Raw genomic sequence first — 15,018 nt, 5'->3', positions numbered from 1 at the left:
ACTTTAGTGCCTCTTTGACGAAATGGATTCAAGCTACATTAGAACAATAATTACCATAACAATGTCGGGAATGCTATTGAAAATGAAAGCCGCGTCGGTGGCGCACTTCAGCATTGCGCATGAATTCTCTGCCATTTCAATCGCGTGTCGCGCGAGGAGGATGTTGATAGTGCGAGAAACATGGCGCAGCTGACATTGACAGCTGATCATTCCTTGGAAAATTCCGTTTCCCTCGACAAAATCTTGTCGGCTTTTGACGGCCCTCTGAACGAAGAGCAAGCATGGGCTGTGTGCTACCAGTGTGCCCAGTTTCTGAAATTGTCATGGCCTGAAAGAAATGCTGACAGAGGATGTACCCTCGATGGAGCCGAGGCGGTCCGAGTACACAAGGATGGTTCCGTAACGGTGACCGTACACGAGTGGGACTCGCTATGGGAGAACGACGACGAAAACACGGCAGGTAGGCATGTTAAATTTGCCCTGGAGGAAATGATAGCAACATTTCCCCATTTCCAGAAGTGTGGAGGGGTAGGGATGGGGCTTCTTAAATGTTAAGATGGGAGGGGGGGGGGGAAGAGCTCCATATACGGATTACATTATTTTCCATTTAAATGTTATTAGGCCTAACAGCTGTTAGAAAGTGATAACATGTCCTAAAAAGTGAAATTTAGAGAGAAAATTCTGAGCATTTACTTCGAAAACAGTTGACTTGAGGCCTAGGCCCTAGATTTTCTTCCAGACAAGTATAGGCAGACAGGGAGGAAGGTGTGTGCACAGGGCCTAAAGTGTTGTCCGTATATGGAACTCTTTCCGATTTGGGTTCTTTGATATCTTTGAATTTTTTTCTGTCTCTCATATTTGAAGTCCACCCAACCACTTTTCAGGTTCATGAGCTAGATGTGGATGACTTGATTGAATTTTACCATAGGCCCTAGCTGCACAAACCCATGCACCTGTGCACAAACCTGTAGGACTTGTCTCAGCACATTTGTGTTTTCTAAGTAAATGCTTTGGAGTTTTCCTACCTAAAGTTCACTTTTGAGGACATGTCATAACTTTCTGATGGTTGTTATAACATTTAAAGGGAAAATTAGTGTTGTATATGGAACTCGTTCCATCATTGAAGTTCATAAGATTTACACTTTGCTTATTGGTATGCAGGTAGACTAATCAAATTATAATAACTAATTCTTGTATCGCGCCACATCTGTTAAAGTTTGACACTCAAGGTGCTTTGCAGAACTTAAATTAGGAAAGAGTTCCACGGACAACACTGAATTCCCTTCAAATGTTACAACAGCCATCAGAAAGTGATGTCGTAAAATTTGAAATCTCTAAAAAAATTTGAATCCTTTACTAAACAAATACTTTTTTCACTCAGACAGGTCTCATCGGTTTGTGCAAAGGAGCATCAAGTATTGTCCATATTTGGAACTCTCCCAAGAGGAAAAAATGTAAAAATAAACAATTTGTGTTCTTGATTGCATTTAACAGATTTCACTGATGAGATATTCCACACAGAAGCAGAGGTATGAACAATGTTTGTTCTTTTGTGAAACTTGATTGCTGTTCTCATGATAATAAATATAGATTTGTTCGTAAAAATATTGATAATTTTTCACTTGGAGTGTTTAGCGTTTAGTCCTTAGCTCATTCTACCCTCATTTAAAGAAGAAGAGTTTATGTTTTAAACTACATTGAATATTTTCCCTAATCTGATTCAGATTTTTTAGGCTTTCTAGTTTATCTTTAATTTGAAAAGTTTTGATTTTTGTACATGAAAGTATTGATAATGCATTGCAAAAAAAGTTCACACATACGGTCATAATCTAAACTTTTCTTCCAAATGTTGGTTGTCAGTTGTACAGTTGCAAAATTACCATATACATGTACGTGTAGAATTTGATACTTTTGATGAGGAAATGCTGTTTTTGTTTTGCTGTTCTACATGAATAAACAGAAGTAAAAGGATTGATTTTTAAACTTCCGATTAAGAGTCAAGTGGTAAAAGATTTAAAAATCTTTTGTGGTAACCAAAGTTGCGTGAAAATCAGCCAGCGATTACAGCCATTTATGTATTTGGATCAAAAGCCCCCCCCATTTTTTTTCGTGCATTAGCTCCAGTGGAATTTTGCACTATTTGGAAAATTTCTTTTTCACTGTAGACAAGCCTACACATTCTTTTCCTGCAAGTTTGGCTTTCCTTGGTTTATTACAGGCTCCCAAAGAACCAAATGTCCATTAGGCCATAAGGCAACCCTTTAAGAATTCAAAGACCTTTTCATGGTCTTTTCAACTTCTGTTCCAGGATTAATGGATACTTGACCAAACCATTTTTAAATGCCATCCTAAATGCACCTGGTTTTATTGCTGCTTATCATATAGATATTTCAGAAGTAAAATACCAATGGCGACAGATTTGAATGGCCTCATATGAAAACACTTTTTTGCAGGTTTCAAGGTAAATGCCTTTGCAAAAGCTTGTAACACTGACTCATATGGCAGGGGTAGTGCTTCCTGTGTGGAATTAAAGCTTACTGCTCACTGATCGGTTGAGTGATTCACAATAGAGGAGGAATTTTATGGCAAGGAATTTCCCATGGGCCAGAGTGAATTGGATTTCAGTAAATACAGTCTCTGTGGTTAGCAGAAAGAGGATTATAGTGGGAGAGGGAGCTGCTTTGGTTGAAGCCCTTGCTCTACAGCAGGGGAAGTATAACTATAAGACAATTTCAATCCACATTTATAGAAGCAATGTTTTACTTGCCAGTATATGTTGATTTCAAATGAGTTTGTTTGTTTGTTTTTTTACAAACTTTGGTTAACCAATATGATTTTTGGGATAAAGTCTTATGGAAATTAGCAGTATGACTTTTGTGTGTGTGTTTCCCACCCATGTAGAACAATACAGCAACTTTGCTCAACTCTTTTACATATAAATGGAGATAACGGTGCACTATTTATGGTCTTGGTCCAGAGAACTCAAATCTACAATGTTTACAAGACAGACAACAGCTGTTTTGGGAAGTCTTGTGATTTTGTGTTTATGAACAACTCTTTTCCAAAACCCACATCCAGCATTTATCAAACAGCCAGTGACCTGCATCATTTTGACTGGCCAGATTGAATTCTTGTTTGAATTCTGAGAAAGTTTATGGTAACCTTTGCCTGTTTATCATGCTTACAAGTGTTTTTCAGTCTCTTTGTTACTCATGTCTACAAAAGCCTTGATTTAGTTTCGGGTTTGCTTTGGTACCCTAATGAGACATTGTAACGGAATCCCCAAAAGCAACATGTGAAATCACCAAGATTCAACACATCACAGCAGTCGGAACAAAGGATCTATTTGTGAACTACTGCATTTCACCCTGTAAAATCTAACAGCAAAGTGATTTTATTACTGTTGTATGGTTAGGATTAAATTTACCAACTCAAACAACTCTTTGTTGAGCAGTCACATTTGATTCACGTAGACAAAGTGAAGGTGTCATGTACACGTACACTAAGCGTAGGTGTGTGCCTTAGGTCTTGCATCTGATCTGAAGTTCAAGAGCTTTTCTGTGTCCTCCCACTGAAAAAAGCAGAAAATGTCAGCTGGGATTAAGCTTTCAAGTCACAACACGCGTAAGCACTATGAGTTTCATTCTGCAAACACTAGGCTGGAGTGCTTTGCCATTTCACACATGATGGAATGCACAAATGATCAGTCTCAAACTGATCTCATTGCAATTTCATGCAGTCTCAATTGGCTCTGGGTGATAGACAGGTTATTCCATCCACCTCCTGAAATATGCTGTCTACACTCTAGCTACCTAGATATTTTGCTGCCAGCCCTGTGGAATTAAACAAATTTCCTGGGAATTGCTATAGATGGGAAGAGTGTACTCTAAATGAACCAACATTTAAGGGCTCGTCCAAAAATTGTCCCAAAATGTCTGAACATCAGCGCATTGAAGATTCCTATTGTTAAAACTCTGCTTAATCTTCTGCTTTCCTCCAAGAATTCTTATCTTTTCTCCAGAATATCTGGATGCCAGTTTGTGTATCAAAAGATAAAAGAAACTGACACCGCCCCCCCGAAAAACACTTTGGATTATGAAAAGTATTTTTTTGAAATTGAATAAGGCTTCCGCAATTGAAAAAGAATAAAAGGAAATTTTACTTGTATATTTTTATAATGTTGTGATTCCATTAAGGTAATTCACTTAGTAATTTTCTGCAGGTAATTCCTGTTGCTCATTTAAAATGATAAAGAAAAGAGTTGAGGTAATTTAAAAGATCTAAAATTTATAGGTTAAAAATAATCAAAATCAATCACCAAGATGTTGAAAATAGAAGAGGTGGCAATCAAAAATTAAATGTGTACAAAATATGTCGAAAGAGACAATAATTAGTGTGCTAATACTAATTATCTGCTTGCCTTGTTTAAAGAAGTTTGCATTGTTATTGGCCCCATCCTAAGATGGTGAATGCACTTGGCCGCATCGTCTACCACGCCCTTGACTACGGTTGCCATGAGGAAGAAGAGCGGGTACTCAGTGAACCTCTGGAAGAGCTTATTGACCAGATGACCAACACGGGAGAGGAGGGACAAGACAAGGAGGAGGTGGAGGAAGATCGGAAAAGCCAAGGAAGTGCTAACACTGATGAAGGCATTGTTGATGGACATGAGTCAGATGACCTGGATGATGAGAACAGCAAACCTGGAAGGATATCAACCTTTGAAGATGTCTTACAGGTGAGCACACTTTAGTGTTACAATTGGTTTTAGTTTGGTAACAACCCCAGGCGTTTATTTCATCAATTCTCTTGTTTTTAATCTCTTGGAGTACCCTCTAAAATAAAAACAAGACAAGTGGGAACTAAGAGCCTGCGACTCATTCAGCTTTGAAAGAACAGGTTGGATTCATTTAATTAAGGTTCGATTCATTTAATTAGGTGCAAACATTAATTTCAGTTTGGCGAAAAAGTCAACAATTCGGTGCTGAAACACTAGAACCCATTTCTGTTGTCAAAGGTTAGATTAATTTTGTTTTTTTGTTTGGTCACAGTTGTTTGTTCGGTCACAGTTGCATGAGTCAGGTTTCACAACTACCGGTAGTGTTATTAGCATTTTTTACTGCTAAGTTTATTCATGTACATTGCTGGCAATGTATACATTTATGAGAGAGTGCAAGGTTGTTTTTGTATTTCACACCCTGTGTTTGTCTTGAATGACAAATCACCAAACGTGTCAAAATGCTGCCCAACCCATAAGGGTAGGGGAGAGAAGAAGGGAAGAAGGAGTTGAGGTGTAGGTACAGAGCTCTGCAGGATCCTTCCAGGTGATTAAGGTCCTCCCCCCTTCCCTGTCCCACTTCCTGGCAGGTTATGACAGCTTGTTGAAGTGTTGTCATGGCAAGAACATGCCCATTGCCTGGAGGTGTGTCTGACTAATCATTGGGTCATTCGAGGTCATCCAGTGTCTGGCCTTGAAAAACTCGAGGGGTGGGGAGAGGATGAGTTGATTTTGGGTGGGTGGGGTAGTGTGGGAGTTGAAATCTGTGGAAACTAAGACTGGTCGAGAAAAATAATGGACTGGCAGGCTGTAAGGGGTAGTTAGGATTTGAGGTGGTGCTTTTTTTTAATTTTTGAAGACGTAAATAAAAGGTTAGCAAGCAAATACCAGTATCTCACATGGGTCTAGGCTGAGACACCAGGGCGGGGGCGAACAAACTGCAGGTTGTTAACTTCATGGAATTTGATTTCTCATTCAAAGTTGCTGTGCTCCATCTCCATTCAATATTTGTGTATAAAGTATTTGATGATAGTAACTTTGAAATTGCGCGAGGTGACATTTTTCAAGAGGAATTCATCAGCACAAGCTGTATTTTTTTGTAAAATTCTCCTTTCGTTCTTAGCAGCGGAATCTTGAAATAAATGCCCTTTGCAATATGTACATGTACATGCCTTTTACCATTCTGTCGCAACGGAGGAACCAAAAAAAACAATGTAATAGACTCTTGGTGTTGACATAGTGTGCGTCCTGTTACAATGACTGCAATCATAGCTCTGTATCTGAGCACCCAATCAGAGTAAAGACCCAGGAGTCATATCATCATGGCATCCATAGGATGCGATCTCCTCACCTCTTCAAGAGGGGACGAATCGTTGATTGCATGACTAGCCATGCGTGCTGGCTATCATGATGCTGTCCTGCATTAAACATGCATGGTTCCACCTTCTCCTATAGTCAAGTGTTTACTCAATGCACTGTAGATATATGTACATGTACCTTCTTTATGAGTGAAGCCAGTAGTGTGCAGTTCACTGTATACATTGTATACTTTGTTATGTGCATGTGTCTGGTTGATTGATACATGTACTCCATAAATGTAAATTACAGTGTATCAATCTTTCCCTTTGGTACAACTTGGAAATGGACTATAAATTCACTTCCTTTAAATCAGCTACAAACTAAACAAAAATGTACTACTATTGACTGGAAAGTGATTCTGTTGATCATTTGTGGTTAAATTGGTAAATGGGTAGTAAGTCAGTAAAAACTAGAAATATTTGCACCAAAGTCTGTGGTCAACGAATGATTCCTACAATTAGTGGTATGCATAATATGCAGGAACATGTGGTAGACAGGCTAATTAAGAAGCTGATGAAATTATGCACAGTAAAGAGCTTTATCCATACAGAGAAACTGATGTGAGGCAGACTATGCACTGTAATTATTGGTGCCAGACTAAATTGTACACTAATTGCCTTAGGGGATATAACTGCACTTAAGTAACTGCAGGTTACCTGCATTATTAATGTATTTCATTATGGTCGTCATGTACATGTAATTAAGGCTTTAGTGAAGCATTTTCCGCAAGAAATAGGCCTTTGCTTATGCAGAGTCAGTTTTTAAAAAAATGCCTCAATACTCATGATAATACTCACGGCAATACTCCTGGTAATACTTGTGGTAATACTTGTGGTAATACTCATAATGGTAATACTCGTGGTAATACTCCTGGTTATACTCTTGGTAATACTCCTGGTAATACTCACTTAACCCCCTAGGGTGTACATGTATGTAAAATCATATTGAAATCAGAGGATGACTGTTCGGGGTAATGTAACCCCTAACCTTACCCCCTAGGATGTATGTATTTAATCATATTAAAATAGAAGGATCTACATGCAGGACTGTTTAGGTTAAGCATGTTGGAATCCAACAAGATTCAGTGTTATTTCATTGGTAAGCTACCTAAAGGGTCACAAGCCCTGGTAAAAACAATTTGATAAAACACATCATAACGGTGAGTGCTTCATTTTATATCTAAAAGCATTTTACATACATGTAAGCACTCTACCTGTATGACTTCAATAACTGATCCATGAAACATATTTGACAGAATATTATATTCATCAATGAAATCCTACTTCTTTTCATTTTGAATCTGAGCCTTCAGAAACGTAAACCTGTTCACATTCATCTAAGGCATTGATCAAACACATCAAGACCACAATCACTCTCTCTAGCACATTCTGCCTGAAATTAATTTTGAAGCTTGTTTCTTATCACTGACGTCTTCCCTGTTCTCCAACCTGTTTTTTCTGCAAAGTTTGAAAACACGTCAGCAAAAACGACAAGCTGGCACTTTGCCCCAGTCCTAGCGGACACGGTGACGTATGTATGGCAACGCTTCCTGTCTTGTTTCTTTCATACATATATGAAGAGACAGGTGTTTGTTGACAGACATTTGCATGCCAGGTGAAGCAACATCTATGACATCCTGGAATTTGTAGCAGCCACTTGATAGTAGGAAACAGATTTCAGGTGTGCTGAAGCATGACAGGTTAACAGAAAGATAAAATTCCTTATTGAATGCAGTACAGAGAGATGAAAAAGGAGAAAGAAGGAATTCACATTTTTACTTCGTTGAGATTATATTTCATCAGCAGGCTGTATGAATTTGGTACATGTACATGTAGATGTATTGTACAATTGGATATGTTGATAGCTTCCCAAAACTGTTTTGTCAGAATTACTTGAAATAACATCTATACCTTTATGCAGTACACACCATGCTTTAATTCATTCTGACGTTGAATATACCACCGTGCGTTCTTTGATCCATGATTGTAAACCAAATACTCAAATATGTCACATTTGACATGGTTGGAACAAATGATGAGGCCGGCCTGGCCATTATGCATGATTAGTTGAATAGATTGATTAGGGAGAGCGAGTTCACAGGAAGGGAGACCTGCATGGCATCATAGGCTATAGCTACAACTGATGTGGTGCTTAAAACTGCAGACACTGTACCTATTGTCAATCCAATCTCTCCAGATGATGTAATTAAAATGTGTTATTGAATTATATTGTCCTGATTAAATATTCTGATGATTGACCTACCAAGGGCAGAAGATGCTAAGTGCTGAAAATCTTTGCTTTGGCAAAACGAGGATCCTGGTTAAAATGTCGTGTTTCAGTTTTAGTTTTATTGTCTATTAAAATGGAAATTCTCTCTGTCGTAAAAGCTCATTTAAAACCATTTGAAAAATTATAAGAAGAGTAATTTAAAAAAAATTTTAAAACAAGTATAAATATGAAGTAAAACACAAAAACCTACAGACATTTCACCGTCACTACTCACCATAAACAAATAATTAAGTATTCACAACAAAGGAGACATTTTACCAACATCACAAACAACAATAAAAGAGAATTTCCAAAACATCCATGGAGAACCTATGACAACAGAACAAAACCAGAACACAACGAAAATTATTGAGTTCATTTAAAATACGAATAGACGCAGGGACAAATGATTTCATAAATCTGCTCGTTCTAGAGGAATATTTCTTAGCTTTCTACCCGATCTCATTCTGCACCTGTATACACCTAAGACTCATGCAGAGGATGCTTGCTATTTTGCATGATAGATGTCGCTTTTAATTGAATTCGCTCGAGGGAAATTTCACGCAAGTCAGCGTCGTCTAGAAGTTTTCCAGCCTGTTTTGCAACACTCTGCAACTTCAGCAAATGTGATGTGTGCATTGCCTGTGATTGGTTCCAGGTAGATTTCTTTGCATAAAGCATTCATGTGCATGTATATTTTCTCTTAAGCAGCTGTGCGAGGGGGGGGTGGGGGGTTGAACAAATCCACCTTTTTCTGCTGCTCTATAATTCTCCATTGTTTGAAAAATAAAACAACCACAAAACTAGTCTTTGATTTGGTTTTGTTTGCACTTACATGTAAAATGCCAGATTGAAGGATTGGATGACCTTTTTAAGAACTTTCCTGAGGGAACATGCCTCAGCCCCGACCCCCCTAATCTGATTGCATTTCAACCCCCCTCCCGTCCACTTTGATAAAATTTTCAGGGGACACCCCTAGTGTGGGCAGCACCAGCTAGGCCTAGTCAAGTCTATTTTCAAAATCCTACAAAGTCCACTTCAGCCTCTGAAAAAAAGCAACAGTTTGGTTTCAGATACATGTACATGTATTGTTGATGAGTCGTCAGGCAGTGAGCGCCATCTGAAATTAACTGGCCCATTTTCTATCTGAACATTTGCTACAGAGCATAACTAAAAAGACAGGTCTGTCTAAGGGTACGGAATTGCATTTGTAGTCGGAACCTTCTTGAAATTGAGCACGCATCATATGCAAACCTGTACAGTATCTAAGGGTCTGCATCAAATCATGGATGATTAAACCTTAATAATCCTCAAAGAATTGGTTAGGTGCAGCCATTTAATGCCTCAGTGAAAAGTTATTGTCCGCACCCAATGCAAGACATCTCAGCCTAGAAAATAAGATCCACTAATCGATATATGTGTCCGGCTTTAACCCCCAAATAGAAGATTGAATTGAACGCAGTGTCTGGACTATCCACCTAAGGATCCTATGAAATACAAGCATCTATTGCACTACAGGTCATGTTGACCTGCCATAATTGAAAGAGCCAGCACCTCCCCCTGCCCGATTGTTTTTTTTAAAAGGGACACTTGATATCTTTGCCTCTTACATATACAACTCAGTTCCCTTGGGAAGCTTGATATAATTGTTGAGAATTTATGTATAAGTACATGTAGCTCTCCACAAGAGATTGATTAGAATCGGGACGAAAAGTAGCTCCGTCATGAAGATTTGTGTCTGTATTTAATGGTACAATTGTTTTAGCTTTTGCCATTCAAAAAGGGAAAACATTCCAATGTTGCCATTGACGGGTAGCATAACCCAGTTACAGGGTGCTGGTTTCTCAATCAGTAGGCATACCTTACCTCATGCCACAAGAAATCAATTCATTTTACAATAAGGACCAAAAGGCCAAGAACTTCCTTGCATTGTGTGTTTTTTTTCTTTTAAGTTGTCATAGAAATCAGAATTATCAAGAAATCTAAGCCTACCCCTAAACTTGTGTCTACACGTTCTTTCAAAATGTGGTCTAGTTTTAGAATGCCTTTTAAATTTGTTGTCTCATTTCAAAACCCCCTGCTTTAATAAACATGACCGTCATAATTGTTTTTGCCAGTAAATAAAACTTTCAGAGAATAACTACGTGTACAGTGTAGGATTGTTAAGTGGCAGTTGCTTTTTAGAATTTCCTTTCTCAAGCTGATAGCTCAACATTGCCAAAGCCTACTTCAAATCATGATTATTGAGTGTCTCAATTTGAAAATGTTCCCAGTACAGTTGTATTTACTGCTCAGCATTTGGCAGACTCCAGAGCATCATCTTTCAGACTGTAATTTTTATTGGATACATGATAACTCGTCCACTTCAGCCAATTTCTTTTCTGCCTGAGGGAAAGTTGTCTCCTGATTTAATGCTGAGCCTGTGCTGCAGCCTGTATCATCCGGCATTCTTATGCCTTGGCTTGACGAGCTCACTTTTTGCGTAGCCTGGGTGTTACTCTAGTCACATTACGGTCTGGGAATTCCAACCATGATAATCAGCAAATGAGCCTTATCCTAGTGGGAAAACACCACCATTGCTTGGTTCAGCATCGGCGGTTTTTTCCATTTTCAATGGATAGCCTGCAGTAATGACATTTTTTAGATCAATTTTTTTGTATCTCAAGTTGGGAATAGCTCACTGATCATGCATAATTCCAGCCATTACATGCAGGGCTAGGTGCAAGACATGAATATTCCCCACCTACTTAAATTCTGCAGTCCTTAAGACCTCTGCGAATATTTAGCACAAATACTGTCAAGATGCTGGGAAGCTTAGCCTCAGTTCCAACTGTTTGCTGCATCATAAACCAAAATCTTCTGAACCGTTCTGAATTTCTTTCAGGTGAAAAAAAAATGAGATAAATTGGAAATAAGAGTAATGTATGAACCCTGACCCCCTAGGGACCATTGAAACCCTGCATAACCTTGTTGGGTTCAGCATGGTTAGAGCCCTAATCCCCTAGGGACCATTGAAATCCTGCATAACCTTGTTGGGTTCAGCATGGTTAGAGCCCTAATCCCCTAGGGACCATTGAAATCCTGCATAACCTTGTTGGGTTCAGCATGGTTAGGGCCCTAATCCCCTAGGGACCATTGAAATCCTGCATAACCTTGTTGGGTTCAGCATGGTTAGGGCCCTAATCCCCTAGGGACCATTGAAATCCTGCATAACCTTGTTGGGTTCAGCATGGTTAGAGCCCTAATCCCCTAGGGACCATTGAAATCCTGCATAACCTTGTTGGGTTCAGCATGGTTAGGGCCCTAATCCCCTAGGGACCATTGAAATCCTGCATAACCTTGTTGGGTTCAGCATGGTTAGGGCCCTAATCACCTAGGGACCATTGAAATCCTGCATAACCTTGTTGGGTTCAGCATGGTTAGAGCCCTAACCCCCTAGGGACCATTGAAATCCTGCATAACCTTGTTGGGTTCAGCATGGTTAGAGCCCTAATCCCCTAGGGACCATTGAAATCCTGCATAACCTTGTTGGGTTCAGCATGGTTAGAGCCCTAATCCCCTAGGGACCATTGAAATCCTGCATAACCTTGTTGGGTTCAGCGTGGTTAGAGCCCTAATCCCCTAGGGACCATTGAAATCCTGCATAACCTTGTTGGGTTCAGCATGGTTAGAGCCCTAATCCCCTAGGGACCATTGAAATCCTGCATAACCTTGTTGGGTTCAGCATGGTTAGAGCCCTAATCCCCTAGGGACCATTGAAATCCTGCATAACCTTGTTGGGTTCAGCATGGTTAGAGCCCTAATCCCCTAGGGACCATTGAAATCCTGCATAACCTTGTTGGGTTCAGCATGGTTAGAGTGAAACTATTCCGATGTTTCCTTCATGTTTTTGTCAATTATGGGATCAACATTTTGCATTAATTAGGCAAGACCAAACGTTGTCTTCAATATCCTAAATAGTTGTGTAAACATACAGTACATGTGCATGTAGGCCGTAAAGGCCTACATGCATGTACCGGTTCATATAATTAACAGTGAGTTCTGTACATGTACATGTATCTTTGAGGGGCATCGTGATGGAAATGAACATGAAATTGTACTTTGTGTTTTCAGCTGGATAATGTAGGTCACAGCAGTGAATTGCCATTCATTCAATCCCTGTAGAATTAATAACATGTGCCTGTAAGATTGGTGGTCTGGTTTGGCCATATGGAACAGGTAAAACGTCAGCCCTGTCTTGAGGCAGGTTGAAATTGCTTGTCTGGTCGAACCAATGCTGGAGGTATTAAATCTAAAATAAATATGCAAGACAGGAAGGACTAAGGATGTTATAGTGTTACTTTCTATTCTGTGATACACCTTATTTTCGTCGAATGCAAGCTGGCAGTGGTCCTGGTAGTGGACGGTGGGGGTGTCTATTTTCCTCATGCCCATCTGCATGTCTTGACAGTTAGGGTTCTTTGCATGCCGTTCATGGTCGCGCTGACTAAGATTTGAGCTCATCAAACCCTGCGCAAGCCCGGAAGTATCGATCATTGCAATGCGGGCTGTACATCACGGTAGCATATTGTGCATCTGTGTAATTGTACATCAGGAAGATGTCATCTGAATGCTCAAGATACATGTACAAAGAGGTGTGTGCAGCTCATTGACCTAGTTCTTTAGATTAAGAAGATGAGATCAGGCCTGGGATATTACTCACCACAAACAAAATTCACCTGGAAAAAACAACAGTTACCAGCTGTAGTGTTCTGTATGATGTATGTTGTTTATTGATCTATTCACTGATTTTCTTTATGTAAATTACGTGTTCACGGAAGTTACCTTAGCTTAAATGTAACCATCTTATGAAAAACATATGGCTGATTCTGAAGGATGCACAGGGCTTAGGCCCAGACTTGCGTTTTTTTTTTAAGCTCAGCTGTGCATAAATAAAGGCCCACCACTTGAGATCCTCCATACTGCTTAGGATACGGTACCTTTCGCACCGTGACTATCTCAACATATTGGCAGGATTTGCCTGAAGCAGATTGAAAGATTGAGGCGGCGGTCACCTCTCCAGAGAACACATGCAAGAAATAAATTAGGGTTTTTAGAGGACTGAGGCTGCATCCAAGTTTTACATGGGTGCACTGGAAGGATTTTGCAGGATTCAAGTTGCATACTGCAAATAGACCTAGGGAGTTACATGTACATGGCTCTAAAACATACACTCTACATGTAGGATGATGTACACGTACATGTATGTGACCCATGCCTACATGTACAATGTATTTGATTCAGTATATTGGAATTAAGAATTTCCTTTACCCTAGTTTTCAGTATCTCTTGTTTTAAGCCTTTTCATGTACTTTGACAGAGTTATTTGCCAACAATGAAATGTTTTCACATATGATGAGCTGATGATAAGATAATTGTCCATCTTGCTACTGAAGGTAACTTGTGTTCCACATGCAATATGGGCACTAGCCATTGGCATCTGTCACTGGGAGTGCTCAATAAGGGCCTACATGTACATGTAGCTCTGTTATTGGTTGATCGATGTCGGAATCGGACACGAGAATTGGGCCAGGAGATGGCTGAAGTACTTACTTGGTCAGTAGGTCAATGTATGAATCTTCCTGAAATGTTGGCTACTGCTAGAATGCATCATGTTGAGGGTGGATCTCTTGAGCATTGTGAGGAAATTATTATGATTTCATACACAAGGACCCGTTAGACTTATGATTTAGTACCACAGATCACATTGATAAACAGAAGCATCTTGTATCATCATGTACGTGGATCAAGACATGTCATGTATGAGCTCTAAAGATTAACGGTTAGTTTCAACTCATTCCAAATGTTCAACCTTCTTTCCTCACATTGTGCAGTGTTTATAGACCCCCCCTATCCTTTGCTGTCTGTCTTGTTCCATCTGTTATCATTTTGCCTCCTTTTTGTATTTACACACATTTCAGTATGTCTTCTTCCCCATTCTCTTCACTCTTAATAAAGAGGAGTTTTGTTTCTTTTTTTTTCCTGTTTTTGTTCGGCCTTTGTTTTTCTTTCAAGCACCTACATGTACAGGTTTTTTCAGTCATGTAGTTCATAGATTTACATGTACACATAAATATATGTGTATTTACCAAAAAATTGTAATTTTGCATGAAGTCATTCTGGTAGCTGGAAGGCACCGACATCTTAACTTTATTTCCAGTTCCAAACAATTCTAAACAAAAGTAATGGCGTTGCTGAAAATATGGATATTATAATGCAGTGGAAAATAAAATGATAGTTAGTGAATGAATGAATCATTGATCGATTTTGTTCTTCTTTCTAGCCAAATACATTGGCAAAGTTGATGTACAAATCCATAAAGGTTACCAGATTGTATTTTTGTAGATAACAAACCACAGAGTGTGCCATGGAAAAAAGTTGGAGTTTCACATCAGAAAGCATAGTGAGATATTTGTTCCATTAGGCAACAACTGTGTAAAGCCTGTCAGGAAATTAAATCGTGGGCTTGAAATTTGATTAAATATTTCAATCTTGAGAAGTGTGTGAGGAGAAGAAAATGTGATTAAAAAAAGTAAAGAAAGAACAGAAGGGGGTACAATTGAAAGAAAAAATTG

The 15,018-nt window shown here is 39.2% G+C and overlaps 1 protein-coding gene across 2 annotated transcripts in view; it reads left to right on the top strand.

Moving 5' to 3' along the window:
• The first annotated feature begins 132 nt into the window (after positions 1-132).
• The window catches only part of LOC110980071 (protein spire homolog 1-like), a 37,427-nt gene continuing 22,541 nt past the window's right edge, over positions 133-15,018 (top strand). For both annotated transcript variants that reach the window (XM_022236390.2, XM_022236389.2), the window contains exons 1-3: positions 133-460; positions 1,495-1,529; positions 4,463-4,738. In XM_022236390.2, coding sequence (XP_022092082.1) covers positions 181-460; positions 1,495-1,529; positions 4,463-4,738 — 591 coding nt within the window. In that variant the 5' untranslated portion in view covers positions 133-180. The remainder of the gene's footprint in view (positions 461-1,494; positions 1,530-4,462; positions 4,739-15,018) is intronic.

The sequence above is a fragment of the Acanthaster planci genome, linkage group LG06 (assembly GCF_054643075.1).
Source record: "Acanthaster planci isolate LZ-2023a linkage group LG06, COTS_SCS, whole genome shotgun sequence".
NCBI lineage: Eukaryota > Metazoa > Echinodermata > Asteroidea > Valvatida > Acanthasteridae > Acanthaster > Acanthaster planci.
Note: the sequence above shows the minus strand (reverse complement) of the source record. Positions and strands in the feature narration are given on the sequence as shown.